The sequence below is a fragment of the Scardinius erythrophthalmus genome (assembly GCF_964197995.2).
Source record: "Scardinius erythrophthalmus genome assembly, chromosome: 15".
NCBI classification, from domain to species: Eukaryota; Metazoa; Chordata; class Actinopteri; order Cypriniformes; family Leuciscidae; genus Scardinius; species Scardinius erythrophthalmus.
The window spans coordinates 21983761-22011381 of NC_138235.1; the positions used below are offsets into that span (position 1 = coordinate 21983761).

General features: G+C 38.0%; 1 protein-coding gene across 2 annotated transcripts; it reads right to left on the reverse strand.

Moving 5' to 3' along the window:
• Positions 1 to 1165: 1165 nt before the first annotated feature.
• Positions 1166 to 26666, reverse strand: fam120c (family with sequence similarity 120 member C). 2 transcript variants are annotated; one of them, XR_014031736.1, is made up of 17 exons: positions 24717 to 26666; positions 21285 to 21531; positions 21108 to 21190; positions 20838 to 20966; positions 20612 to 20714; positions 20013 to 20086; positions 19168 to 19454; positions 18824 to 19070; positions 18185 to 18356; positions 16718 to 16967; positions 16479 to 16593; positions 10728 to 10937; positions 10414 to 10639; positions 10193 to 10325; positions 7904 to 7967; positions 6444 to 7795; positions 1166 to 5001 (listed from the first exon to the last, which is right to left on the reverse strand). XR_014031736.1 is itself a non-coding variant. In XM_081387669.1 (16 exons), the coding sequence occupies exons 1-16, from the start codon at positions 25236 to 25238 to the stop codon at positions 7514 to 7516; spliced, it is 3144 nt and encodes a 1047-aa protein (XP_081243795.1). In that variant the 5' UTR covers positions 25239 to 26666; the 3' UTR covers positions 4454 to 7513. The 2 variants fall into 2 exon arrangements, 1 of the variants encoding a protein (XP_081243795.1); XM_081387669.1 differs by having other exon boundaries at positions 4454 to 7795.
• Positions 26667 to 27621: the final 955 nt, after the last annotated feature.

The following is a 27621-nucleotide window of genomic DNA, read 5'->3' on the forward strand; positions in this document are numbered from 1 at the left end:
CAATAAATTGCATGCTAAACTGGAAATGTGTCCATGCAAATGTAAGACAGATTGTAAATTGCTGCGCCCGTGTTCGCAGTGACTGCGGCAATGACAATTTAAAGAAGGAACGTGGTGTTTCGCTCACCTGAGATCGCGACTGTACATGATACCGCCATCTTACATCAGCAGAAGAGCAGAGTGAGACTCACTAGCTGCAGGCGCGCAGATCTACCCCTGAGGTGACCTGCCCCTTGAGTGATGTGATCCGATCCGCCGTCCTCTCAGTTCACCATTAGGTCATTTAATGGACTACAAAGTGAGCAATTAACAACTAATGGTTGTCAAATGTCACAACTTGCACGAGAGAAAATGCTATTTGTTACCATTTCACGAGGAAGGTTGCTCTTCCATTTTGAAATGGTGATTTAGTCAAGTTAAAAGTAGCCTACATTTTAAAAATTCTATCAGTGTTTAAATGTTAACAAATGGGACTTTCTCAAGCTAAACTTTAAAAGATTATTGTCGAGTTATGCTGTTATTTTATTGTGCTCCAGGTCATGACATTACAAGATGTGTAGTAGAAAAGGAACATAAGCTAATATTTCTACAAATCCAATAATACATTTAATAAGGTCAAAAGATTTATAGCAAAAATATTGCTACATTTCTAAGGAATGTGTTCTCCATGCACTATAGCACTAATTTTACGTCTTAGAAAATTATAGCACTGGAAAAAAATAGCCTTCAGATTGCAATAATTCATTGATTTCATGCGGTAATGTCCTAATATTGCACAATCTTGGAGATAAATTCTAATTTTATTCATTTCAATACTTTTTAGTTATACATTTAGAAATTTTATAAGTAACACTTAACAATAATGCAAATGCACTTGATAAAAACAGTGACATTAGCATCATTACTCCAGTCTTCAGTGTCACACGATCCTTCAGAAATCGTGCTGATTTGGTGCTCAAGAAACATTTCTTATTATGTTGAAGAGTTATGCTGCTTTAAAAATTTTAATCTTTATTTCCCCAAACAGCAGAACTGTAGTGCATAATAAATGCTGTAGAAACATGATACCTAATTAACCAATGTTAACCACTTTAATCTGGTACGAGTGTTAACTTTCATTAAAAAAAAAAAAAAAAAAGGCAAATGAAAACCCAAACTCCTTTTTACTAAAAGAATAAATTTTATTTCAGCACTGTAAGTCATTTCCCAACCATACAAACATGACTGCCAACTTTGACTTTCTCTCTCTCTCTCTCTTTCTTTGAGCCTTTTGGCTTTCTCCCCAATCCATTGTGAAATCAGACCACAACAGCAAGACAAATTAAAAAGAAAAGTTTCTTTCCAAAACAATCAGGTGCTTTCTTTATACTAAAAATAAGAAATTGTTAATAACGATCATAACCATAACAGCAATAATAATAATGAACTTTACCCTTCACTTCACAAGTTTTTTGGAGCTTTTGGAGATCTTGATGCATGCATCAATGCGATTGTGTTGATGAGCGGATCAGTTTTCCAAGAACAGACGACAGAATGTGTTGCCTACAAATGGATGTCTTGAGTTGACGTTGAGTCTTGGGGGCACATGCTATAAAGCAATGGGGACAAGATATAGAGGCTACTACATACTTCTAGAAAATGTAGGATGTCAGCGGGCCACTGTACACAACACATTGCTGTTATCAGACTAGGATTGAAACCTGACCACACCAGTGGTCCTGTGGAGTGAAGGGCTACAGAGCCAGGATACAGGGGAAACAATTATAAAGCAAGAGTCAGATCTGAGGTCCAGACACAAATCTACAGGAATGCACAGGCAAAACTCTTTACCAAAATAGCTGTGTGTGTGTGTGTGTGCACACATGTGTGCATGGTTACAGTATGCGTTCACACTTAACCTATCCATGACTACATTGAAACTACATTTTTCAGAGGGACAACACATGTGCATGGGAGCTGAAGTGTTCTAGGGTTAATCGCTAAGCTCCACTTGAGAGGAAAAAAGAAATCTTTATTTTAGCAATGAAACTGGACGATACAAGATTTAGCCACTTTTCACCAAAAAGATGTAAACATCACATTTTTCTTCATTTAGAATCGGATTACGGACCCTTTACGTACTCTAATATCTCAATTACTGAAAACACGTAGCTGTATAATCATATATACAGGATCCAGAAAGAGAATCAAGACTATATACTGGAAAAGTAGTTTCCAGAAATTTACTTTGGTTGAAAATTAATGTTGCACAGATGTATATTAGTCTGCTTTGTGTGCAAGGAAGCAAAATTAGATTCACTCAAAATAATTCAGCTTTTACATGTAACAATTTTAAAGAGACTTACTTAAAACAAAGTAATGGGTTATTTACGTAAGTGACAATTACATCATGATGGTGAAGTGGTTTGAAACGATATTATACAAAATAGAGGTGAGGAAAATTGCAATCATTACACTTGAAAAATATCTAGTTATCTCCGCTAAGCAAATTTTAATACTAAATGTAGCAACGGTCAAAGGAGTAGCTGTTGTAATAATAATTTTTTTTTTTAAGTAAGAAAAACACAATTTCACAACTGAAAGAAACCAAAAATGGTAAGGTTAAATTTCTCAGTTCACTGTTGAAAATGTTACCAACTCTCGTCTAAGATTACTTACAGACAGATTATTAGACTAATTATAAAAGTTAAAATCTCTCACTGTTAGTATGAAGACTGCAGGGGAAACAAAGGCAAGAATAAAAATCAACAGAGACAAGAATTAAGAGGGAGAACATTTTAAAAAGTGTATACGGCCCAAAACTGTGAAGAAAAAAAGAAGAGGAGAAAACACATGGGGATCTGCATTTGTGACCAGATTTGAGTGCTGAAAATCAGTTTTATCAGGACCAACATCTGGACAGTGCCATTCTAACAGCAACGGCCAGAGCGACCTCACTGATTTCCAGGGCATCAAATATTATCAACTAGATATTTCTTAGTCTAGATTTTACTCACGTGAATCTCTATAAATGTATGATTGAGAGTTTAAGCAGCAATCTAGAACAGAGAAGAGAAGCTTTGGAGAGGATAACTTTGGAACCAAGCATCTGAAACTGCAAATTTAAGTATCCAAATTAGTATTAGTGAAATGAACACTCTGGACAATACATTAAAAGTTTGACTATTTTTCTTCTCCTTTATACTAGCTGATGTTTCTCTACAGGTATAATAAAGGTATTGTGTGTGTGTGTGTGTGTGTGAAAGAGAGAGAGATTATATCTTTATTTGGTGTGTCTGTATATTTCGGTTTATGCTGTTCCTTTCTTAGATTATACTTAAAACTAAATGTGAAGGAGTTACTGATACTCTATGACAAACACACTGAGAAAAAACCCAACTAACTGAGACGGCTGTTAATCACAGATGAAAAAGGACTGATTTTTTTTTTTTAAAGGATCTACAGTTATTCGGAGGAAACCAAAATTCCATTAACGGGTGTGTTTGCATGTTCATATGCACTAACATGCTGGAGATCCTTTCTTGAAAACTAGCACTACTGTACTTAACTCGTAATAAAACGTGACAACCTAAGGTTGAGGTTTAAATGCTCTAGCGCACATGACCGTGTAGCGTATCCGTTCACAAATACTACGGTCAAGATTCTTCTTGGTTTAGTCTGTCCGGTATGTCCAGTATTGTCACATATTCTGACACCGATATATCACCGTCAAATTTTTTTTTTCTTTTTTACTCATTTTGTCCATAGCAAACTGCATTCATAATGCATGCTTCAGGTAATTGTAATATTTCTGATGGGCTGATCTGTCTGGGAATTTGCAGAATATACATAGTCGCATAACTATAATGGGTGTCTTCCATAATCTGACTTAGAGCTTTCGATATACTTTTAGTGGCACTAAATATAATATTAACTTCTTAACAAAATAAGGTGCATCTTATAACTTCAATAGAAAGCAGTGATGTAATCTTGACATTGTCAATTGTACAGATTTTAAACTATGATAATTAAATGCAATAGCCTCTCTCAAGTGTATTAGTTAATTATTACATTTAAATTCTCATTCATTACGTCCAACAAATTATTGGTACAAAACAAGTATTTTGTTTTTTAAAATGGATTTAAAACATTAACACGTAAGTAAAATTAATTTCCTAACCATCTGATGCAAAATGGTCAATATAATGGCAAGTGCGGCTTTAATCTTTAGGGTGTTTCGTTCGGCTTTGACTTAAAAGCCCATTTGCCTCAATAGAAGTACTGTCTTGAACACAGAAGTGCATGAGTTCATAGGACTGTCACAAAAACAAGACGAGACAGACAGATCATGAAACGGTCTGGAGAACCACAGACTCTGATTTGTTTTTGTTTTTTAAATGACTGTCACAATAAAAGATGATCCTAAGGTTCGTTCAATAATTACTTTGCAGAGGAACAAAATTGCAATGATTTTAGCGATGGTGGGAGAATGCACATGTACAAAAAAGCATCCACATGGTACACATGCACAAGGCACAGGGGAGACGTGAACAACGAGAGAATGAAAAGAGCTGCTAAAACCCAGAACGGTGTGAAGTTGAGAGATGTCAAATGGCAGGTCTTCAGGTTTCTCTGAGGGACTGTGTGCATTCTCGACCACTGATAAAATCACTCCCGTAAATCACGTCATAGCGTAACAGGATCATGTACATTTGGGTCTATATACAAGCGGCTGGGATGTCAAACAGTATCACGGTTCAATCCGAACACATCCCTAATTCTGGCAGAGGCCTCGATTTTTCTTTATCCTGGTTCGAGGACAACCCAGTGTGTTTTCGGTTTTAAAACAAAGTGCAGATTACGATGCACTCCGTTCTCACATTCAAATGGGTTGGTGTTGATTTGTACGTCATACTGGTAAACAACACGCAAGGTAAAACGTTTATTTGGACAGTTAAACTGTTGAAAGGAATGACTTCAGGTCTGCTGCTCATTAAAAGGAAGTTAACCAAATTACTGTCTCTATATAGTAGGGTTGGGCGGTATTACGGTAATATCGGATACCGCGGGATCTTAAAATAGCACCGGTATCAGTTTCAATACCGTCATTACCGGCACTTATATAGCCTAAAGCCTATAATATATATAATTTATTTATTGCCTAAAAAATGCTTATGTGTGGTTGCAGTTTGGCAATATTTCTGGTTCCAACCGAATGAGAAGGGAGAGGCGGTAAATACTGATGAGGCAATTTGTAAATTGTTCCATAAAAAGGTGACCGCGAGATATGTAAACACCTCTAACCTAATGTCGCATCTCCGAAACTACCACCCACTCACTGCTGCCAGGATGCATTTTGTTCTCGCGTTCATTAAATAAGCGCATTGTTTCGTATTGGTTAAAATATTATAATGTTATTTTTTCCATCTTTCTTGATTATGAAAAGTGAACAGCACAAATAAGATGGGATGCATCGGGAGTCAGACGATTTGACCACTTCAATAAATTTCGTTTTGTAAAAGGCCTCTTTAAAACGAATTTCGTTTTGTATAAATTCTATCTTAATTTTAATAAATTTTTCATCAACCAATTGCCTATATATTTAATATAATCATGACATGATGGGCGATGGCATGCCGCGGTCACTTTAACCGAAACTTGGAGATGGCGATCGTCAATTTCTTTAAACAAAACAATTCAAAACGAAAAGAAATATAGGGTAGCCTACTCTCTGATTAATCCATGATGTGCATTTCTCTCTATGGCGTTCACAGAGATGGCGATCGTCAATTTCTCAAAACGAAAAGACAAAGGCCACTCTGATTATTTAATCCATGATGTGCATTTCTCTCTAGGCGCGTTCATACGGAGATGTGATCATCAATTTCAGCAAACGAAACCATACAAACCGAAAAGAAATAGACTAGCCTACTCTCTGTAATCCATGATGTGCATTTCTCTCTATCGTTCACTATGGAGATGGTGATCGTCAATTTCTTTAAACGAAACAATTCAAAACGAAAAGAAATATAGTCTGATTAATCAATGATGTGCATTTCTCTCTATATGCGCGCTCACTACAGAGATGGCGATCGTCAACTTCCACCTTTACAGAAAAGTTTTATTAAAAATCAAATGGACACGCGTCACCGGATTACAAAGGCACTTCTTGCTTGTTGCACGCACACAGTATTATGTTGAATAATGGTGGGCTCGGGCTCATAATAACAGTTAATGCCGTCGACCGGACTCAGACACAACGTGCACGGCTTGATTTTTTTTTTTTTTTTTTTGCCCGATCTGGCATTCAGTTTCTGAACTGTGTAGGCACAAACCAACAGTTTGGTGACGCCGTCTGAGCCCATTATGTCATCATTTTTAATTAGTCACGGTAATACCGTATACCCCGGTAAAATTGGGAGGGGGTTTGACGGTATCAAAATTCGAATACCGCCCAAGCCTACTATATAGCATAGTACTATCCTAAATAACAAGTGCTTTTTTTTCTTTTTTAAGTGCTCTACGTTAGAATACAATCAATGGAGGGGAGGAATTTGCATATGTATATTTTCGGCCGTAAGGTGCTTTAAAGATCTCATTTAGAACTATTCTGTGAATCTTCAGGGGGGTGTGGGCCTAAAAAGAAGATTGTCTACATGTGAGATAAAGCAACAGAGTTGGGCTAGCTGTGTGATGCTGAGTGTAACCTGTACAACTCTTTCCCTTCCTCTTGCTCAGCCTTACTCAAACATGTCTCTCTGAGTCTGGACTTCTCGGGCCGCCCGTGGCCCCCGTGCTGAAGACAATTGCAACTTCTCCACATGCAAATCACTTTTTTAAAAGATAATATACAAAACAAAACAAAGGGACTACCATGTGTGTGTGAATGCACACTGTGACATACAAATACAACCCGCGTTCTCCGACGGTTTCCACTCGTCTACTGTATTCAGGGCAGTGTTGACTTTGAATCCTCGCCTATGTGGTACACTGCAGATACAGCCACGTGTAGAACAAATAGTGTAATTCTTTGTTGTGTGGTGGAAAGTTTAAAACAGCTGGAGCTGCTGTGCAACTTGACACGTGCAAGTGTTTCGAGTAGGTCAATTATCAAATATACTTTGGGCATTACGGGGCTTTTCGTAGCCATTTTAGGCAATCATTTAATGTACTAAGGTCTGAAAAGAAAACTGTGTCAAAATAAAAACACTCGAGAGCTTTTCACTATGCTACAACAATGATGGGCCAGTGGAAAGGATGAGGTCCAGAATCTGAAGATTCAGGGCGATGTGCAATCGAGGGTTGTGATTTAAACGTGCTCAGTTTTAAACCAGACCCGACTCTTAAGGTGACACATAGACCGCAATCCTGACACTGTCCATCTGTCGTTTCCAGCATGTGCAGCATCATAAATTATACCATGACAACACAAAGTGGCTACTGTGCCCTAAATATTCAATTTTGCAAGGAAAAGGCAGTCGACCTTAAATCATTCCCTCTCACTCTCTCATTCTTATTACATTTTGGGATGTAATTACTCCTCTTTCTGTAGTGCACCATCTGATGGGCAGTCGTCAAGGCAACAAGGGGCCTCTACCTCCACCCCATCTTCTGACTGGTTGTCTCTGCTGGCTAAGGCACACTGGATTGGCTGGGCCAGTGGTGGCAGGTCAAGGGCTTGACCAGTGGCGCTTCCTGAAGAGCTGCCGTTCAGCTGCTGTGAAGGAGTCCCCGTTCCCTCCATGGGCCGTCCCACCGATTTAACGTCCTCAGTGAGCTTTGGGGGGCTGGAGGAGGGAGGTGAGGAGGACAAAGTCTACGAGAAACATTGGGAAAGGAAGCAAATCAAACTCAACCTCATCGCTAACCAATGTCAATATAAATATTGTGCGTTTATAGTGCAAAATATATATGTCGAACTGACCTGTGTTCTGTTGGTTGTCACTTTCTTTCCTCCCCTTGCTTTTACTGACAATTCTTTACCCCTTCTGGGAAATAAGAAAAATAACAGATGTTTTATATACATGTGTGTTAGGAATGCAACAATATTTTGGCAGATTTTTAATGCTAATAACCAATATGCCTGCTAATACTGTATAGTAAAGTAAAATCAAGCACTGAAAAATCAAATGTACATGAGAAAAAAACATAAGATCTATTTTAAGTGCTACTTTAAGAGCATGGTCTAAAGCGCACGGCGCCAGTGCACTTAGGGCATGTCTGAATCCCTACACATCTCATTTTCAGACCAGCACACCCATGGGCCAACAGATGGGCGCAAATGCATTTGCTATTTAACCAACACAGGACGTGAAAATGATAACTGCGTCGGGCTGAAACCAGCAAAAAACACATCATTGCGTCATTTTCAGTTATCATTTTCACGTCCTGCACCACATTGTTTAAATAGCCAATGCATTTAGATCATGCGCTTCGATTGTTAAAATAGGGCCCAAGGTCAAAACGAATCTTGAAAGTTTCATTTTGAAAGTTTTTTTAGTACAGAATGTGAAAATAACTAATTTTTGAAAATATGCTCATTGCAACTCATTTTGCCAGCACGGGTCACAAATGATGTTTGTGCTTATATTACAAATGTAAACATTGCACATTTTTATTCATATTTATTTAACATTAATTCAATTATAAATTAGGGCTGTCAAAATTAACATGTTAATGTTGCGATAAAATTTTCTTCATTTAACCCACTAAAATTATTTAACGCAATTAACGCAGCATCCATTTCTTTTTGTCATCCTTTGGCTGCGCTAGAGTATATGATGACATTATTCATGTGAAGCAGCTCTCTGTGAACTAAAGCCACGGTCATTCTAGACTTTGAGCATGAAAAATTTCTTCGGACACTGTAGCGTCAAATAGTAATACACTCAAAATGTAAAAAATATACAATCTACTTGACTTTACTGCAAAAAATATTGTTCTTTTAATACAGCCAAGAGGTCACGCAGTGATGTATCGATCTTCTACTGGTCACACATGCATTCACAAACTTGAACTTTGGAACACAGTGAAATGCCAAACTTTTCGCATGCGCATTCGTTTTTCGGTCCGACACATTCGCATACGTTTGAATGGAAGTCAATGTAACGAAATGTCAATTGGGACCACGCCTAAACACCTGAAACGCATGTACAGAATGCCAATTCAGACAGCGGGCCAGTGCCGCATTGAGTTCTCTTCCACACTTGAATGGACAAAAACACAAAATTGTCAAAATGCCTGTTTTGTCGAGTATCCTAGTAAGCAGTCTTAAATGAGTTAAATGAGTCTAAAAGTGTTAAAAGAACATGAGTTTTGAGAAAATCGGATGTGTGTCAGATCCATGTCGTGCATCAGGTATTGAAATGACAGCAGCCTAATAAACCTGCTGCTGTCTGTTATTATTGTTAATCAAAGAATAAATAAGGATAAGAATAAAAGGAAGAAAATTACTCACTGCTTTTGAGTGAATAACTTTAGTAGCTTTAATAAGGATTCTATATTTAATTTATCATTTTTGCAGTGAAGACTGTGCAGTGTTTGATGACTGACTTCAATTTCTATATATTTCCTACCTGTTAAACCTACCTGAATATCTCAAAGCAATGTTTCCAAGGTTACATGGGTCAAAAACAATGAAAACAATAACTTTGTGCATTTTGGCAGAGCAAGTAAAAATCTGAACTTAGCGTTGAGCCCTGATATATTCAAACAACAGCTAAATGTGACATTTATTACAATGGGTTTATGTGAATATTGTTTTAAGTTTTTTTTTTTAAAGCCTATTAAATGTTTTAAAATGGATAACTTTCATACTGTAATGTTGAATGGCTATAATTTATGGCTAAAACTAATAAATGACACTGGCCTTCAATCATAGTGCTTGGTAAATATTTAAAATATACGTCTTCATGTGGTTTCTACAATTTGTCTTATGTGTCCGTTCAAGCACAAAGAAACGCGAAAGAGGAATCAATTCGGTGTTCGAGTGCTATCTGATCCGTTACAACCCTAGGAAATACATATGCAGTCAGAGATTCCACCTGCTGCTATTAGTCCTTACCAGTAGATGGTGCAAGTGAGAGTTAATAAAAATCAAGAGCAACAGGGAGAAAGAAGTCCTCAAAAACAAGTTATTTTTTGTGAGGCTTTGTCATACCGCCATAAATAATCAGCCAAATGGCCCCTATTTTATGACACAGAATGGACTCACCCTTTCCCTCCGACTGACACCACCTGCATATTGAACCCCCCTCTGCCACGGATTGGCTTGTTCCCAGCCCACTGACCAACAACCATGCCAGCTATTTCCAGCTTGCCACCCTGTGGAGGTATAGACTGGATTCCTAAAAGAATTACAGACAATTACTAAGTGACACCCAAAGGGCAGTAAAGAAAATGTAGTAAATGTGCTAAATAAGAGGAATGTCTAACCTGGGAAGGCCCTGGGACGGTGCTGGTGGTGATGGTGAGGAGGAGGAGGCATGGAGCCCAATGGGCGAGGAGGATAAAGAGGATGCATGGGGTAAAAAGGGGGCACCATGGAAGGGGGGAGGAATGCAGGGGGTGGCAGTGGTGGAGGTGGAGGCGGCGGCCGGGACAGGTTGATGCCTTCCAGAATGGCCTGGCGCATCTTCTCCACCCTTGAAACCAGTTCCTCCTGCAGGGACAAGGTGTCAAAAACATTAAAAAACCCTGATAAATTGTGAAATATTAAACAACTGCACCTGCACATTTATGTTTTTTACCTGGCCTTCACACATATCAAGTAAGGAGGCTCTGTCTCTGGTGGCTTTAGCTAGCTTGCTCTGGAACAACTTCCCATCAAAAAAGCCCCAAGGGCAGCAGTGGTCCCATGGCAGGGGCTGTCCACATACATCATTCACGAACAGAGCAGTGTCCACTCCGCTCATGAACAGAGAGGCCAGCTGCACCCCACGGTTATCCACCTTCTCCACCTGGTATCAGTGTCAAAGAAAAGAAATATGATCTGGCGGCATGCTTGGCATCAGCCTGGTAAATGTCACAGTAGCGTGTCATTTCAGATTTCACAGAGGTCTTTCAAAACAGAATATTGACAGCCTGACAGTTGAAAGACAGCATCTATTTTAAAGAAATGCTACGCTTTGCTTTATGTGACATACAGCTATTGAAGTTGAGCTGAGCTATTGAATCCTTATTTACAACAAGTGTTGCCTCAAGACAAAAAAAAAAGAAAAAACCTGTCAAAATTGTTGTGAACAAACATTTAATAAAGCATGGAAGATACAAAGATAAAGAGTTCAAGAGGTATGTTGTGTGCAGTGTTCAATTCAATCCTTCCTCCCACTGTTTTTACTGTAATCTGGGTTATATAAGAACATGAAAACACATGCAAATGTGCTTTAGTCTCAAACCACATCTCTCTATCCATCTACTTTTAACAATTTCACACAACAAAAAGTAAATATTTCATTAGAAACATGATTCAAAGTCAAGAATGGCAGATGCTTGAGATGCACTTTAAACAAAACAAAACATATATTTTGAACTGTTCTCTGAAGAAAATGACATTTATAAGCATTTAATCAATCATATCAATAATGCTGGTTAAGTCTTATTATTGAACATCCCAACATAAAATCTATAATTTTGAGCATATTTTCACATTCATAGAATAAATAAAAGAATTGAAATTAAATACATCTGCACAAGTAATAAAGCAAAGTAAATTTTTGGTTAAAGGCCGTGTTGCAGGTTTTTTTTTTCATCGAATTTGTGCATTTGTGCTAGAGCCCGACCGATATATCGGCGGGCCGATATTATCGGCCGATATTAGGCATTTTCCTAACTATCGGTATCGGCATTTATAAGGCCGATAAATTAATATTTAAAAAAATGCAGCGTTCAGTGATTTATGTAAGGATGGCGCTGCCAATAAAGCACCTAAAAGCTGTTACAAAGAACTGGTAAAAAAATAACAGCCGTTAACAGTGTTAAAGCTCATTCTGCTACGTTACAACATCAAGCAATATTCCAATAATTAATGTAATTATAACACTTTATATAGGGCCATTTTGCATTAAAAGTAGCCAGATAGAGACGTGACACGTTCAGAATTAATACACTTTTAGTAAACTACAGAACAGCGGCGAGCGGGACGAGGCGCACCTCATGCGGGCAGAGAACGCGTCCGAGAACGGACACTGTTAGTGATATAAAACGCACACACACACACAGGTCTGTTAAATTAAGCAATACTTTTAAGGTAGTCTAATATTTTTCTGACTTACAAAATTACTGACACAGTAAAGGGTAGATTTAAATAAATAAAAACGAAATTTAAATAAAGAAATTAAATGAAATTTAAATAAAGAAAAACGAAATTTAAATAAAGAAATTAAATGAAATTTAAATAAAGAAATTAAATGAAATTTAAATAAAAGAAATTAAACGAAATTTAAATAAAGAAATTAAACGAAATTTAAATAAAGAAACACGAAATTTAAATAAAGAAAAACGAAATTTAAATAAAGAAATTAAACGAAATTGAAATAAAGAAAAACGAAATTAAGTTAAATTAAAAAACGAGATTAATTTAGATTGATAATAACGGGTAAAAAGGCTAATACATTTTGTTTCTATTATTCTATTTTCCACAATGTCAAAGCAACACAGCTTAATCCAAAACACAAGCTCAGACATGCACTCCGTCCATACAAACTTCGCTGTTCTGCGCTCTTGCAGAGAAGACTTGCCCGTCGGTTCTGTTTCTGGCATGCACGCGTTTTCCGCGTGGCTCGAGCCGCGCCTGAGAGACGCGTATCTCACGCAGGCAGTGTGCAAACTCCAACCTGTTAACATGGGAGCCGAAATAAAAACGGCCATGCCAGCAGTCAGTGTGTCGCCGGCCTTATTCAAGCGCGAATGAGAACCGTTTCGCGGGGGATCCCAGATGTGAAAAAAAAAATATATATATATTCCAATGTCAAATTTTCAAATCGAATACCAACCCACCGAACAAATATTCGGGTCCAGCCCTATAGCCTAGTTTCACGTTTAGTACATTTTGCTTACTACTTATTTAAAATAGTATAAAACCACTATACATATGTAATTATAAACGTTTTCATTATGATATTATTCATTTTACTTTACTAAAAAGATCTGAGTTCTTCCTCCACTGGTAGATATTAGAGAAATTAAGATTAAAAATAGAAGAGTATATAGAATATAATATAATATAAAATGCAATGCAAACTAGTTTGGTTACAGCTCAAATTCTCATTCTATCATTCACCCTGCCTCCATTCTTTGTCACACAAGTGTTTAATCACCACATTTGAGTTATCATTGCAAAACGTTTATATATTTATTATGTTTATACTGTGTATTATATATACAGAACCCATCAAAAGTTTGTACACACCAATTGGAAAGTTTGTCCAAACTTACTGTACTATAATACACATAAATAATATTGCTACTGTATTATAATATACACACAAATAATATCGGCCGATATATCGGTATCTGGCCTTTTTTTATCGGTATCGGCATCGGCGCCCAAAAATCCATATCGGTCGGGCTCTAATTTGTGCATTTACTTGTTGGTAATAAACATTTAAACTGTTATTCATTGTATTTTATGTTGTTGGGTATCACAAAACGGAATATAATACGAAAAAGTAGGTACTATCTTACAGCGGCTTGCAATTCTCCTTTCCACCACAATGCATTGCATTACGTCACGTTGGGGAGAGAATTTAATAAAGCCCGGCTAGCCCGCCTTGAGAGCATTGAGAGTGACTAGAGAGACGAGTAACTTAGTAGACGAGACGAGAGTATTCAGATAGCGCAGATTATAGATAAATAGATAAATACATAGACATAGATAGACAGACAGACAGACAGATATAGATAGATAGATAGATAGGCTAGTATAGAGAGAGATAGGCAGACAGGCAGATAGCATAACGTTAGCATAGATAGCTAGCAGCTAGATAGATAAATATATAGAAATATATAGTAGGTAGATTGACAATGGTGAACTACTGTGTTTGTGCTGAGTGTAAAAACTGGATGCTGAGTGAGGCACGTCACATCTGGTTGCGGGGTGAGCTCCTCGACCAGCGACCAAAACGCACTCACTTCCCTACAGCACAAGCTTTCTAACGCAGTTTCCAAGGGACGGCACCGCAGGCGCCCACACAAGCACCTGCCAAACACAGCGACAGACACGCGGCGGCTACGTTTGCAACAACATTTTCACTGGAGGAAGAGATAAACGCTAAGAAACGCCCATATAGCTAGCATGATGCCTTCTATTTCTACAGTAGATGACAAAGACAATGTTTACCAGTACTACGTCTACAACACTATGACAAAGGTTAGCGGTACTTATCTGAACTAACGTCATGATCACTGCTACTAGCAGTGAAAAGAAAACGTTGATTTTTCACTCGGTGCTATTCAATGACAGTAAAAAAAAGTGCCGTTAGTGCACTGTTGCTCGTAGACTATTTTTTACAGTCTATGGTAGAATAGCTCCAGTGCTCATTTCTGCGTTGCTAAATGAACTCACCAGGACACTTCACCAACTCTCATCACATTCTCCTCGGACCATGCATTTAATTATTAAGTATTTACGACATTGTGGTGGCGTTCAAGTGCGTTTAACTCGTAAATACGATCTATACGAGATGACTTGAACGAGCCATAATACTAGGCTGAGGCTAGCTTTCCTCCACTTCTCCCCAACGTGACGTCATCACCGAATTGCGTAAAAAAAAACCGTTAATACCAAAAACGTAAAAAACTGGGCCCGTATTCATAAAGATTCTAAGAATCCTCTCAGAAAACTCTTAATTTAGCTTAAAAACTTTTACGTAGGAGTCTTAGCTTAAGAGCAATTCGGGACTGATCTGAGAGCAACTCTGAGTAAGGAAAAGACAAAAACTTTTATCTTAGTAAGAAGGCGGGGTTGACCCCGTTGCTATGTATGACACAATCTTTTAAAGACTGTTATTGGTTGGTTGTCCAAGAAGGGGAAAGAAGTGATTTTAAGTATAGGGTCTATTCTAAGCCTTCACTTTGAAATTACATGCGTAATTTTACCTATTTGACCGTTCTCACACACACACATTATATATAAATCCTTATTTTATTAACCATGCTGTTGATTTCCTATAAGGTATTTGCTTGGCTTAGAATGATAAAAATTGTTCCACTCTTTCTAATTACACTGATTGTTGGCATGTCTATTTAAATGGTGGTTTGAATGTTGGTTTTAATGTATCAAACATGGAATTTTCCCAGTTGCCAAATATCGTAATGTAGTGATTACTTTCATTTTCGGGCGCTATGGCATTTCTGCGCTGTGTTGGAGATATTAGCGTGTCTCTAAAAAGATCTGTCACAAACATGATCCCTGCATGATCTAATTTAAAGCGTCTTATTAACTCACTGTCATCCATTGTCTGCAACACATTTCTTCTCCTTCTTCGTCTTTCTGCCATTTTCTCCTCTGCTAAAGAAACTCTTAAGCCTCTTAAAAGTCCTCGTCCGTGCTCCTAACAATTTTGACCTTAAGACCTCTTTTAAGGGTTAAGATGCTTTCTGAATTACTTTTTTCTTTACTAGGATTTTTTCTTTAAATTTAAGAGTAAACGCCCACATTTCTAAGAATTTTCTTAGAATTTTGTCACTAGAAGCTACTCTTTGCATTAAGATTCTTTATGAATACGGGCCCTGGTCTTTAAGACCATTTTTATGACATTTTAAAAATGATATACATATCTTGAGTGATTTATGTACCCATTAATCGACAGTGGTGGTTAACCTGCAACATGGACTTTAATCAAAATAAAACTGAAATCACAATCTGACTTGGCAAATAAAATGATCAGATTGCAGAGGCAGCAGTTTAAATAAATATATGGCCTCGGCTGGGTGTTTCAGTCTGAAACACGGCAATGTCTCAGAATGGCTCGGTTTGCAGTAAATGCTGCTCTACACTAGTGTTAATTTCTTTAACGAAATCTATGACGAAAAATGTTGGTTGACACCCTTTTTTTCCATGACTAAGACAAGATGACGAGACAACAACGTCATTAAACGATAACTGTGACAATAGCAACATGGAATAACGTTGATGAAAAAAGACGAGACTAAAATGTAGTTAAAAAAAATAAAAACTTTACCAAAATCTTGTCGTTTTTGTCGAAATAAAAAGGAGACAAAATATTACAGACCGTTTTTAACATGCCCCTAATATGAGCCTTGATGCTTGCGGTTGCCAAATGTCAAGATATTAAATCCTCAATCAGAGCTTTTCTATTAAAAGAATATATTTTCTGGCAGATTTATTTGTGTCGCTTATAACATGCATTTGGGAATGCAACCATCTTCCTAAAATTGTAACGAGAAGCACTTGTAAAGCTTTAAAAGATCCTGCGGTTTTTGCCCAAATAATAGGTGGTTACTGTATGACAACAGACCGTTAATGAGACATGACTTGCCTTGAGTTCCTGAAGTTGGTCAGGCTCATAGAGCTGGTTGGACACAGCTTGAGCCAAAAAGGCATCAAGCTCATGGCGCTGAAGAATGCGACCCCCCGGCCACTGCATCATATACCTGTAAACACACTTTACTGTTCAAAACACCCAGAGCTACTCAGATTCAGTGCTGACCTACTAATCCAGTCAGTGTGGAGTAAGAACCATATCAATGTCCACTGAGAAACATCTCACAAATATACCTGAGCACGCAGCACATGAGCAGCAGGTGAGATGGCACACAGGTCGGGTTGAGCAGGGCAGGGCAGTCAGAGCGCATGCAGGCTAGAAAGGCTCGCGTACGACGGCTACGGTCCTCTGAGGCTCTGCCCAGCCACAACCGCCTCAGGTTGGGACATGTCCACTCGCGGAAACACAGGGCTGGAACGAGCTCTGGGGTCAGGGCAGATTTAGCTTTACTGGCACACCACTCCTTTACAATCACCGGGGGCACTGTAGAATCAAACAGAAACAAGAAGATTGATTTTGATCTTCTGACGATGTCTTCCTCTCAGTTAGTTGAGACATAGTAGGCCAAAATATCTGCATTATTAAAAGCAACACAGAACAAGAGCTAATTCTCTGGTCAGACATGTACAAATATTTGCATTTTTAGGGATGTTCAATACTGAATAATGAAAAGCTGAATAAACACCTGTAAGCTGATGTGCTTTGTTAGCGGGTTAATTAACTCAACGAAACCTATATGAAATGAATCAGATATTTATGCAACATAAACATAATATTACAACTTATAACTGCACAAAATGACGCAAATTACGTTTAATCTACATAGCTTCTCGTAACAACGCTCTGTACGGGAACTAAACCCAAAGAATTCACAACTTTTTATTGCAATAGTGTTCTCTTTATAATGTTATGTAATATGACAGTCCCAATCATAGTTATTAATGTTGTGCATTGCTGTTTGAGCTGCATGCACTGAAGCTAAAGATGATCGCTAGTAAACTAGAGCGCTTTGCTAGCAGGTTAATTCTTAACCAGATGCATCCTATATGAGATAAATCATATAAATATATATGCAAAATAAACATATTAAAACTTGCACTTGCACAAAACAAAAGGCTGCGAATGCACAAGTGAACTTATAGTCATGAAGGTGTAACTTCTGGATGCGTTTATCCCGTAACCGGCTAAACCATGGGTGTACAAAGAATTCACGACATTCTATTACAGTAGTGTTTTCATGATAATTTCATGTAGCCTATATGAAAGACCTGCGCTACACATGTTGCACTTAACTGTATTTTCCTTTTCAAAGTGATTTTAATCATATTTCAAGCAATTTAAAACCATCATGGTGAACAGTGCACATCTCAAGTGTCTCAGCTGAAGAAAATAATCCATTATTTATCAGCTTTAAGATACTGGCCAAATTTTCTTATCGGGAAATTTTCTTATTACTATTTAAATACATAATAATAAGTAATAATAATTATTATTATTATTAATCTTTAAAACATGAAGCAATATTTAAATTATTTAACAAATAATTAAGATACTTTTTTATTAATACTTAACCTAAATATTGTGTTAAATAACGCATAATTTTCTGCTGTATTGATTTTTTGGTATTGGCATTCACTTACAACATGAATGCTATTCTACAGTCTCATCTACACAAGGTTTATGCCCACCCTCCCTCTCACCGTCAATGGGACTACGCTTGCGCATAGCCAGTCTCTCCAGCCTCCGTTGGGTCTCAGCCAAGCTGAACAGCACCCCGTAGCCATACTGGCGGGCAGAACGGAAAAGTAGAGAAGCAGGTGGCAGGTCAGGGTTGCACTCATCCTCTATACACACTGGCATCTTCATTTCCCCCTGGGAGGCGACAGAAAAGAAATGGAGAGTAAGGGACAGAGAGAGAAGAGTGTTAGAGCTTTCATAGGTATTTTGTATATTTCAGGGCATTTTCCATCATAAATGTAAACAGTTTTTAGTCTACTATTATAAAAGTACTATTTAAACTTTTTTAAATGAATATACTGCAGTTTTATTATTAATTTTTTAAGTACATATAAACATGTTGTCATATAAACATCAGTAATGATATTGAATTGAGGTGCACAAGGAAGTTTCATTTTAGTTAGACTTGACATAAAGGAAAAACTAAATAAAATGAGTCACTGTTAATTCAGTAACCCCTCTGCAAGTTCAGTGAAGGAAAACTGTACAAATAAAAAGTTTTTTTGGCTGTGCCGTTGCATATCCAGCAGTGAAATATATTAAGGCAGAAACTCTCCCAGAATGGCATTTATTTGTGAGCACATGCTGTGTGACTGCGGTACCTTGGTCAAGATGTGGTAGATCTGTGGATACATGAGTCCTCTCCTGTGTCTGTGCTCCGCCACTCTCAGCACCTCGGCACTGACCTGTGGAAGGGGTGGAGTTGTGATGTCCATGTGAGTCCGTGTTGGCATGGACAGCAATGATGGAATGGACGGCCCACTACCGTTACCATGGTGGCCGTCCCCAGAGCCACTGCCGCCCCGTCCACTGGGATCTTCCCATCTTGTGGACTTGTCAGCCAAATGACTATGACAGAAAATGAATATTTATTTTGCTCTGAATACCAGATTGCTAGTTAAACAGGTACAACACAATGAACAGATTCCGTACAAAGTGGACTCACTTAGTGCTGGTGTCATTATGCTCCTCCCCATCTGAAGACGACGACGATGAGGGGGAGGGGCCTGTGGGAGCAGCAGTGTGATGATTGGGCTGTCGGTTGCCATCTTGAGAGGAATCATATGGAGCAGACCAATCAGCAAAGCCCATTTTCCCAACTAGTGAATCATTACAGTCCTGCAGAGGCTGAGTTGGGTTCTGGCATAAAAGGGCTGGACCAGTTACAGGGCTGGGTCCGTAGAGCCCACCTGGATAAGGCACCTTAACACCTGACACCTGGGGTGGGCCAAACTGTGGAGAACAGCAAAAAGTGACGGGCTGAAATCTGTTTCTGGAAAATAAATGTGATTTGAAGCACTAAACATCTGAAGTGTTTCCCACAGGATTTTGTGAATCTGTTCGGGGGCATAAATCTGGTGCACTTTGAGAGTTCAAAATGAAGAGCTCTAACCCAAATTGAAATAAGAAAAAGTCTGTGCATTGACTTGTACCTGAACTTTAAAGGGGACTCAAAACCTCCTTTTAGTTGTGATATAGTGTCTACATAACACTGCATAATACTACTACTAATAATACTTCTATTACTAATAAAAATAATATTCCTATGGCAGTAATAGCCATATACTGTATAACAAAAATTTTAATAAAAAAATAAATGCACTGAAAAATGACACTTTCATAATTAGTTTTGTCCTAATTTCTTTACATGCAAGAGATAAACCCGTGAGCTTTTATTATGGCGGAAAACAAGTTTACAAACGTGTCGGATTTTAGTTTCTTTGACAGCAATGGCGCAAACCACGACATTAAAGACTCTTTATGTTATGTTGCTGTACAGTAAATAATTACCTGAGCTTTTAGAGGCTGCATCGCCCCCATGTGGCCGGGAGGTCCGCCAAATTGATTAGGCCCAAAGCCTGGAACTGAGAGAAGAGTCAAGAGAAACCTAATTAACATTGTATGAGTATAACATGATGTCAGAGCTTATCTTAAGGCTGCTGAAAGCTAAACAGTGGAAACTAAACATATACTATAGTTCAAAAGTTTGAGGTCTGTAATATTCTTTTTAAAAGAAGTCTCTTTTGCTCACCAAGTAAAAAAAGCAATATTGTGAAATATTATTATAAACTTAAAACAACTTTTCTATTTGAATATATTTTCAGCAGCCATTAGCCATTAGGCTACATTATATTCTAAAATGCTTATTTGCTGCTCAATACACATTTCTTGTTATTATTTATGTTGAAAAAAGGTGTGCTGCTTAATATTTGTGAAAAGCAAATTTTTATCTTGAATCTCTGATAAAGAGAATGTTCAAAAGAGCATGTATCAAAATTACTGTCACTTTTGTTCAATTTAATGTATCCATGTTGACCTGTACTGACCCCAAACTTTTAAAAGGTTGTGCATGTACAGTGAATGGTCTTCAAACACCACATTCTACCTACAGAGGTAAGGAGAAGGTCCCATGGAGAGAGGTCTTGGTTTACTGGCCGCTGAAAAATACTCCACTGCCTTCTTAAACCTCTCAAATTTGTCTTCTGTACGTGACTAGAGGTTAGAAAATGGGAAGTCTCCATGTTAGGATGAGCTTTTAAGATGACAACAACAGTACAGTAAAAGTGTACAAAAGTAGTACATGAAAATGCAAATGTTAACACAGCCATGCTTCACCTGTGACTGCTTGAAAACATCCTTGGCCACCGAATCTAAATTCCCAAGATCTTTGATAGATGCCACATACTCAGATACAGCCTTGATAACAACCTCACATGGAGGGAGGACTAACTGATGAGCCCTTACCTGAACAAAGGGAAGAAATTAAAAGAATGGGTTATAGTGATAAATCTGATGCTCAAGGATGCATAAGTCTATATTATCAATTACAATTACAGAAGATTAAAAATATAAAAAAATATGTGAAATGACACATTGCATAAGCACCTTGAGGGAGGCAAGAGGGTGTTCTGGGCCTAGAAGACTCCAATGAAAGGCAGCCAAGTCTTCATCTGGCAGAATGTGGTTACCTGATTTTGATGAAGACCCGCATTTAGAACTAAACAATGTTATTAAAAAATAAAGTCACATGCCAGGACACAACAAAACAGCAGTGTTCCTTACCAAGAAGAGCAGCAAAGATTGGCAGGTGCTGGGTCTTGAGGCCGAGCTGGCGAGCCGCTTCTGATAGCAGGTACTGGTGAGTGGTCAGATTCTTGCCATTCCAGGAGAGCTTGAGAGCGTGGGAGCTGAAATAGGCTGGAACGTTGCATAGCGCAAACTCTGAGTCCTGTGCAATCAGACCCTGAAAACCATAGTCTCTGTACAGGGATAGCACCTCCTGATGGTGGTCCTCCAGGGTCTGCACCACCTACAACACAAGCAGGGTGGAAGAAGACCATGTAACAAGCTCCCATTGCTCTGAACTTCTGATCAAACCACACTGTGACCAGTTACTTTTTGTTTATGGAATTTTGACTTGGAATTGTACTAACACATTAGGCCGTGTGTCCACCAAAGTGTTTTTAGCCAGGTGAAAACGCCTAGCTATGGGTGCTTGAGAGTGTTTTGGCATTTTTTCCAGTTGCGACACTTTGCTTGTTATGATGACTTTCCTGTAGCTCAAACAGTAGAGCGTTGGTGCTTGCAACGCCAAGGTCATGGGTTCGATTCCCAGGGAAAGCAAGAACTGATAAGAATGTAAATGCGTACCTTGAAATGCAATGCAAGTCGCTTTGGATAAAAGCGTCTGCCAAATGCATAAATGTAAAATGATACGTAATAGCCGCGAAAGTGTTACTAGCATCTCATTTCACACATATTTTGTTTCTGTGTTGATTCTATATTAAAATGTCAATGCAATGTAACGCATTTTCTCTGGCTCTTGTTTTAAATTATTTTGTTCTGTTATTATGCTTGTTGTTGTCATCTCATCTGTTGACGTTGTACAAGAAGAATGTGGCGGTTGGACGGTGTGGTATTAGTCCCGACTCCCGACTCTCCTCCACTGTGATTGAACAGTTGGGTAAAAAGTGAGTGATGAACGCTGCGTTTTACCCAAAGTTGAACATTCTTCAACTCTCAGCAACCTGTACAAAAGGCCGGGCGCTCAGCGTGAAAAAACACTCAGCGCCTCGTTACGCTCCCATTGAAAACAATTGAAAAAATACGCCAGCCACATGAAAAAACGCTTTGGTGGACAGACGGCCTTAGTGTTGTCAAAAGTATAGATTTTACAATACATATTGATTCTCAATATTTGAAACTTTCAATTCTCATTTTCTCCAGTATCGATACAATGGTACCAGCTGAGCTTTCTCGCTTCGCAGTGTCTTTTAATTAAGTATACAGTCCGTTGCGTGTTTCAAAGTGAAGGGCATCGCTGTGATCTTACACTTGAGTGGTTTGGTTCACAGTAAATGCAGCTAACTCCATCTCTGCCTGTGAGTTTAACATGCACCAGTATTTTCATATTCACATTATTTCCAACACTTCTGTGAACAGATGATTACAGCATTTGACACAGAGTTGTAATGAGAAGCGTTTATAAATCTATTGTCACAGTCACAAAAATAAAAGCTTGAGGGGTTATTTGAAAGAATTAAAGTCATAAGTATTGACATTTTACTACTGTTAAGTAAAATAATGCTTATGAAATATTCATTTTTTATTTTACAGTGTAGTTGTATTACAATAGTAATATATTTCTGTCTTAGAGGTAATAAAAATAATAAAGTTATTATTATTAGGCTATATAATCCCACTCAGAGCTATCAAGCTAGGCTATCTCAGATAGATTCATTTGATAAGAAAATATTTTGACTCAGGACAAAAGTGAATTATATGCTTTTGATAATTGTATTGAATATAAAAAATTGTATTGAATATATTTTTGTATATGAATATATATTTTTCAAGGTACAGTGTCGAAGTTAAAAATTCCAGTATAGTGACAACACTAACACATATTAGATAGAAAATGAGCCATGATTAAGTTATTCTGCAAGCAAAAGTGTCCAAGGGTTATTAAAATAAAGCTAGTAGTATTTGGCTAGTCCTGTGATCCAGTCGTGTGCAGTGGTGTTCTGAAATGAGGTGGCAAAGTCTTCACTGTTATCTGTTTTAATATAAATTCATATTCCAGTTTTACTTAATGTTGACATTTTTCAGATTAAATAAACATTACTTGCACTATCAAGAAAATAACAACTAAAACGATTTTGTACAGTAACAAATGAATTATTGTTATTTTTTATTCAAAAGTTTCTTTCTGTGATCTCCCCTAAACTTCACAGATTACCGTGAACGAGCTCCGCCGTGTGCATGCATGACAAACGAGCGCAATAGAATGGGAGTGCAATAATTCTGATTAAAACACATATTGCTAAAATATTTGTTGTTGAACAATAAATGTGCCAAATGTAGAATTTTAAACCAACAAGTAAGTGTATTTATATGATAGCAGTAGCCTAAGTCTTGGCTTTTGATTGCATTTATTTTTAGTGTAGTGAATTTAAAAAAGTTAGAATCTAATTTGATTTTAACCATTTTTTGCAAATAATATACCAGAGCCACATGGTTACATTCACTATATTTGTTTTCTTAGTATTCAATATGAACATTGCTTGTAGGAAAACATTGGGCAGGATGTGAAATTAAAAAAAAATGAAAAAATAAATACAGATTTTCATTTAAATCCAAGTAAAAAAAAAAGAAGAAAATATAGGCTACACCGTATACCGCCATTCAACCAAAAAATACAGAGGTATGAATTTTTGGCCATATCGCCCAGCGTTAAGGCCAACACAGGAGAATACATCAATATCTTTCTAAATATGCAAACTGTTCATTGCAATTTCAAAATAAAAAGTTTAAACCCTCACTCTGAGTTTGCATGTCCACATATTCATGTTCAAGAAATTACAGTGGCTGTAGCGTTTCAATCATAAAAAAATATAATCGCCAAATATTTAAGATATTTAAAAGTCGTTTGCCCAATATTAACAAGGACTTCATCTGCTGTAAAGTGTAACAACACTAGACCGCTGGCCCCCTCTGCAGACATTCGTTATAAAACATTAGGCTACATGATTGTTTTTATTATGTATAATGTATTAGGCCTATGTATTGTAAGAGTGTTGCTCTATAAAACCATATGATCACAAATATTATTGCCTCATTGTTATAATACATGTATTTTAAGTCATTTTAAAGGCAATTGTTTGCTTGGGTCTATTTTTATTACCACAAAAATATCCGATTACTTGATTATTCGCCAAAATAATCGTCCGATTACTTGATTACCAAAACAATTGTTAGTGACAGCCCTACTGTATTATAAGCAACCTTTGCACGAGTGCACCTTCAAAAGTAGTTTAACTAATATTAATGAATAATTCTGACCTTGCTTTTGAAACATTTGTTCAATGACACAAATAACTGAAATTGACAAAGCATTTGCAGCACGCTGCATATGTAAAAGCAAGGAAGGAAGACAATTCATAGAAAGACAACACAAGCCACAGTTCCTCTCGAGGAGGGCATCAGGCCACTCACCCGCACGCGGAATCGGAACATGGCGAGGCGGACACAGTGGCTCAGGCAGGCCGGGGGCAGGAACCAGGCCCGCGGAGGGGGCGTGGCCTTGCTTCCGACATGGTTGACGATGAGCTGGGCCGTCTGCCGCTGCCCCTGTGCCCGCCGCGCCCACTCTGGCCATCGATCCTTCCCAAGCGTGCCGTTAAAAACCACCACCAGCTCCAGTCCGCCTTGGTACAGACAGGCCTGGGAGAGCGCCGCCAGATAGCCGAGCATTGCATTCCACTCGCCTCCACAAACCCAGTCGGTCTGGTAGCCCCCGTAGAGCCGCTGAAGGCCAGAGTCTGCGTCGACCAGAATGCGTGCTGGCGGGGGAGGCGGAGGCAGCGAGCTTGGATGATGGGGATGGTGGTGGTGGTGGTGGTGATGATGGTGTGGGGGCTGACGGCCTGCCGTTCGGGCGAGCTTGAGAAGATCTACTGGAACTGCCGCCCCAGGGCAGCGTTTCTCCAAATACTCCTGAAAGCCTTGAACTCCCATATTGTGTCTGTCTATGCGCGTGAGATGGATGAACCTTGTTAAGAAGTTGATTTCTTGGTTATGTGCTCAGAACTAGATCTGGCCGGTTATAGTTGGATAACTAAAGACCTGAAATGTCTGGTAAATCATCCGACAAATGCAACTGTCAACCGACCCCCTGTAAAATTCCAGATACGCGTGGCTATTTATTACATTTGGTCGTGTAAGTGCAATCTGTGTCCATTCCTTACGGTGTCAATATTATAATCCCGCCAAAGTCTCTATTTTGATCAATTATAATGTTGCACGGTCTACAACGTAACGATGGAGAGAATAACGGCGCGCACGCTACAGTTGTGATGTCGACAATGTTGGTAACATCAAAATATAATCCTATTTGTCACACATCTAGCTGCAAAACTAAACAACAACTACGCCGTTGCCATCGAACATGCCCGTTAGGTAATTAAAACTAACTCTAGCTGGTAGTGGATACAGTATGTCCTGTACTGGTTAACAGTTAATAAGAGCTACAGTTTGTGGCTAACAAACTAGCTCGCGCACTTAGCCAGTTAGCTCAGATCCCGGCGTGATTGACGCGTCAACTAGTCGAGGCAAATCGGGGGCTGCTGCGATTCGGAATGAGATGAATAACTAAGGGGAAAATAAAGTAAAACAACTAAAATAAAACAAAAACAAAAGCCCGACGTAAGCTCCCTCGCTCTCTGTCTCACTCACGACTTCATGTTGAGGAGAGGAACATACTTTCATGCGACGTCGGCCATCTTGCGACTTCCCCGCGGACCAACAGAAAGTGGGAGTGGAGGCGAGCTGAGGAAAGTGGGAGGGGCGATGTGACTTATGCCTGGGGGATGTAGTTTTTTCCTGTGTGTAGGTGTATCTGGACGTTTGCTTAAAAGACTACAACTACCATACAGCAATGTGACAGACCCGAAGCATGCCATTTCCAAAAGGACCGGTTCATTCAAGAGTTGATGAAGAAAATTGGTTCAGTTGGAAAAGCTAGATTAAAATCTCTGAAGTTCTCACGTTGTGTGGGAATAAACAGTTTAGGGCCAATGGACTGCAAGAGTAGCCTATACTAGGGGCTCTGCAGAAATGTGAAGGATATTTTTTAACAAATGACTGGTCTGTCAGATATATTGATTATGTTTAACACAACATTTTCAACACATTTAACTTTTTCCCTTTATTTAGGCTACTGTTTTATTTTTCATTCTACTGTCGGTGTTTATTTCATACATTTGACAGTCCTTGATACCAAGTAATCAAAACCAAAATTGCATATTGATTTGTAAAAAAAAATTTTTTATTGAAATATTGTTCATCTCATCTATTCTCTGTAAAAATATATACGAAAAGATTTGAATTGACTTTAAAAAAAAAATCTAATAGCATGTAACATGAAAAACAATAAAAACATACTGTCAATTTAACATGATACATCATCTTTTCCAGGTAGTATTTAAATAGGCTAGGATTTTTTTGTTTGTTTTTGCTTCAGTTCATTAACATGAAAAAAAAACAAGTTATTTAATTTGGGAAACAACATATCTTTATAATATTCTTATTATTTTCTCACATGGTACAAATGGGTCTTTATAGGTAGGCTATGTGAAAATATAGGTATGTAGCATCATATTCGGTAGTCCTTCAAAAGGTTTGAAAATCTCTGATTTAGGGATTGCCACAGGTTTTAGTTGCCACGTTGAACAGAAGAAAATAGATTATGTATGTATGGGTTTCAAATATGTCTGCCCACTGATCTGAATGCAACAAGTGCTTTGTGAAAAAAGAAGAAAAAAAGAAAGATAGGGCCATTTTATGCTTGAAAGCCGTGCTCTCTTTAAAAAAAAAAAAAAAAAAAGATTTTCAAGTAGGTTAATGTTTTATTTTGAATGAAAATCCTCACCATTCTAGGCTTACTTTCCAAATAGTTTGGAAAAGAGTATCTTCAACTGGTTCACAGTTTGTCTGAGCTATACATGATTTATAAAGTCCAAAGCAACATATTCAGTTCAAATGAGTGCTTATTTTAATAACGTAAGTTGCTTCATAAGGACATAATAAATATTTTATATGTCTATGACCTACAATGGTTGTCTGTATATGATTCAAGCACGTAAATTCACACTTGTGATATAGTTGTAGGCCTATTCCTTTTGTAGCAACTTAGCAAACGTTTGATCTATGAATGTATGTAATTTGTGTTGTAGCACGAATCGTGCATGTTTTCAAGTAATGTTGTGACAGACCTTAATGAATAGAAAAACGTTTTTTTTTTTTTAAACCCATGGTGGGCAAATGTGTTGGCCTACAAACTGACGTCATGACTGAAAAGCTCGACAAGATGGATACAAATGGATATATCCTTGTATATTTT

Coding starts and splice junctions, on each gene's coding strand:
- fam120c (XM_081387669.1), bottom strand. CDS start 25,238: ATGGGAGTTCAAGGCTTTCAGGAGTATTTGGAGAAACGCTGCCCTGGG. Junction 20,715..20,837: donor ATGTTTTCAAGCAGTCACAG/GTGAAGCATGGC, acceptor TCTAACCTCTAG/TCACGTACAGAAGACAAATT. Junction 7,968..10,192: donor GTGTCAGTCGGAGGGAAAGG/GTGAGTCCATTC, acceptor CTTATTTCCCAG/AAGGGGTAAAGAATTGTCAG.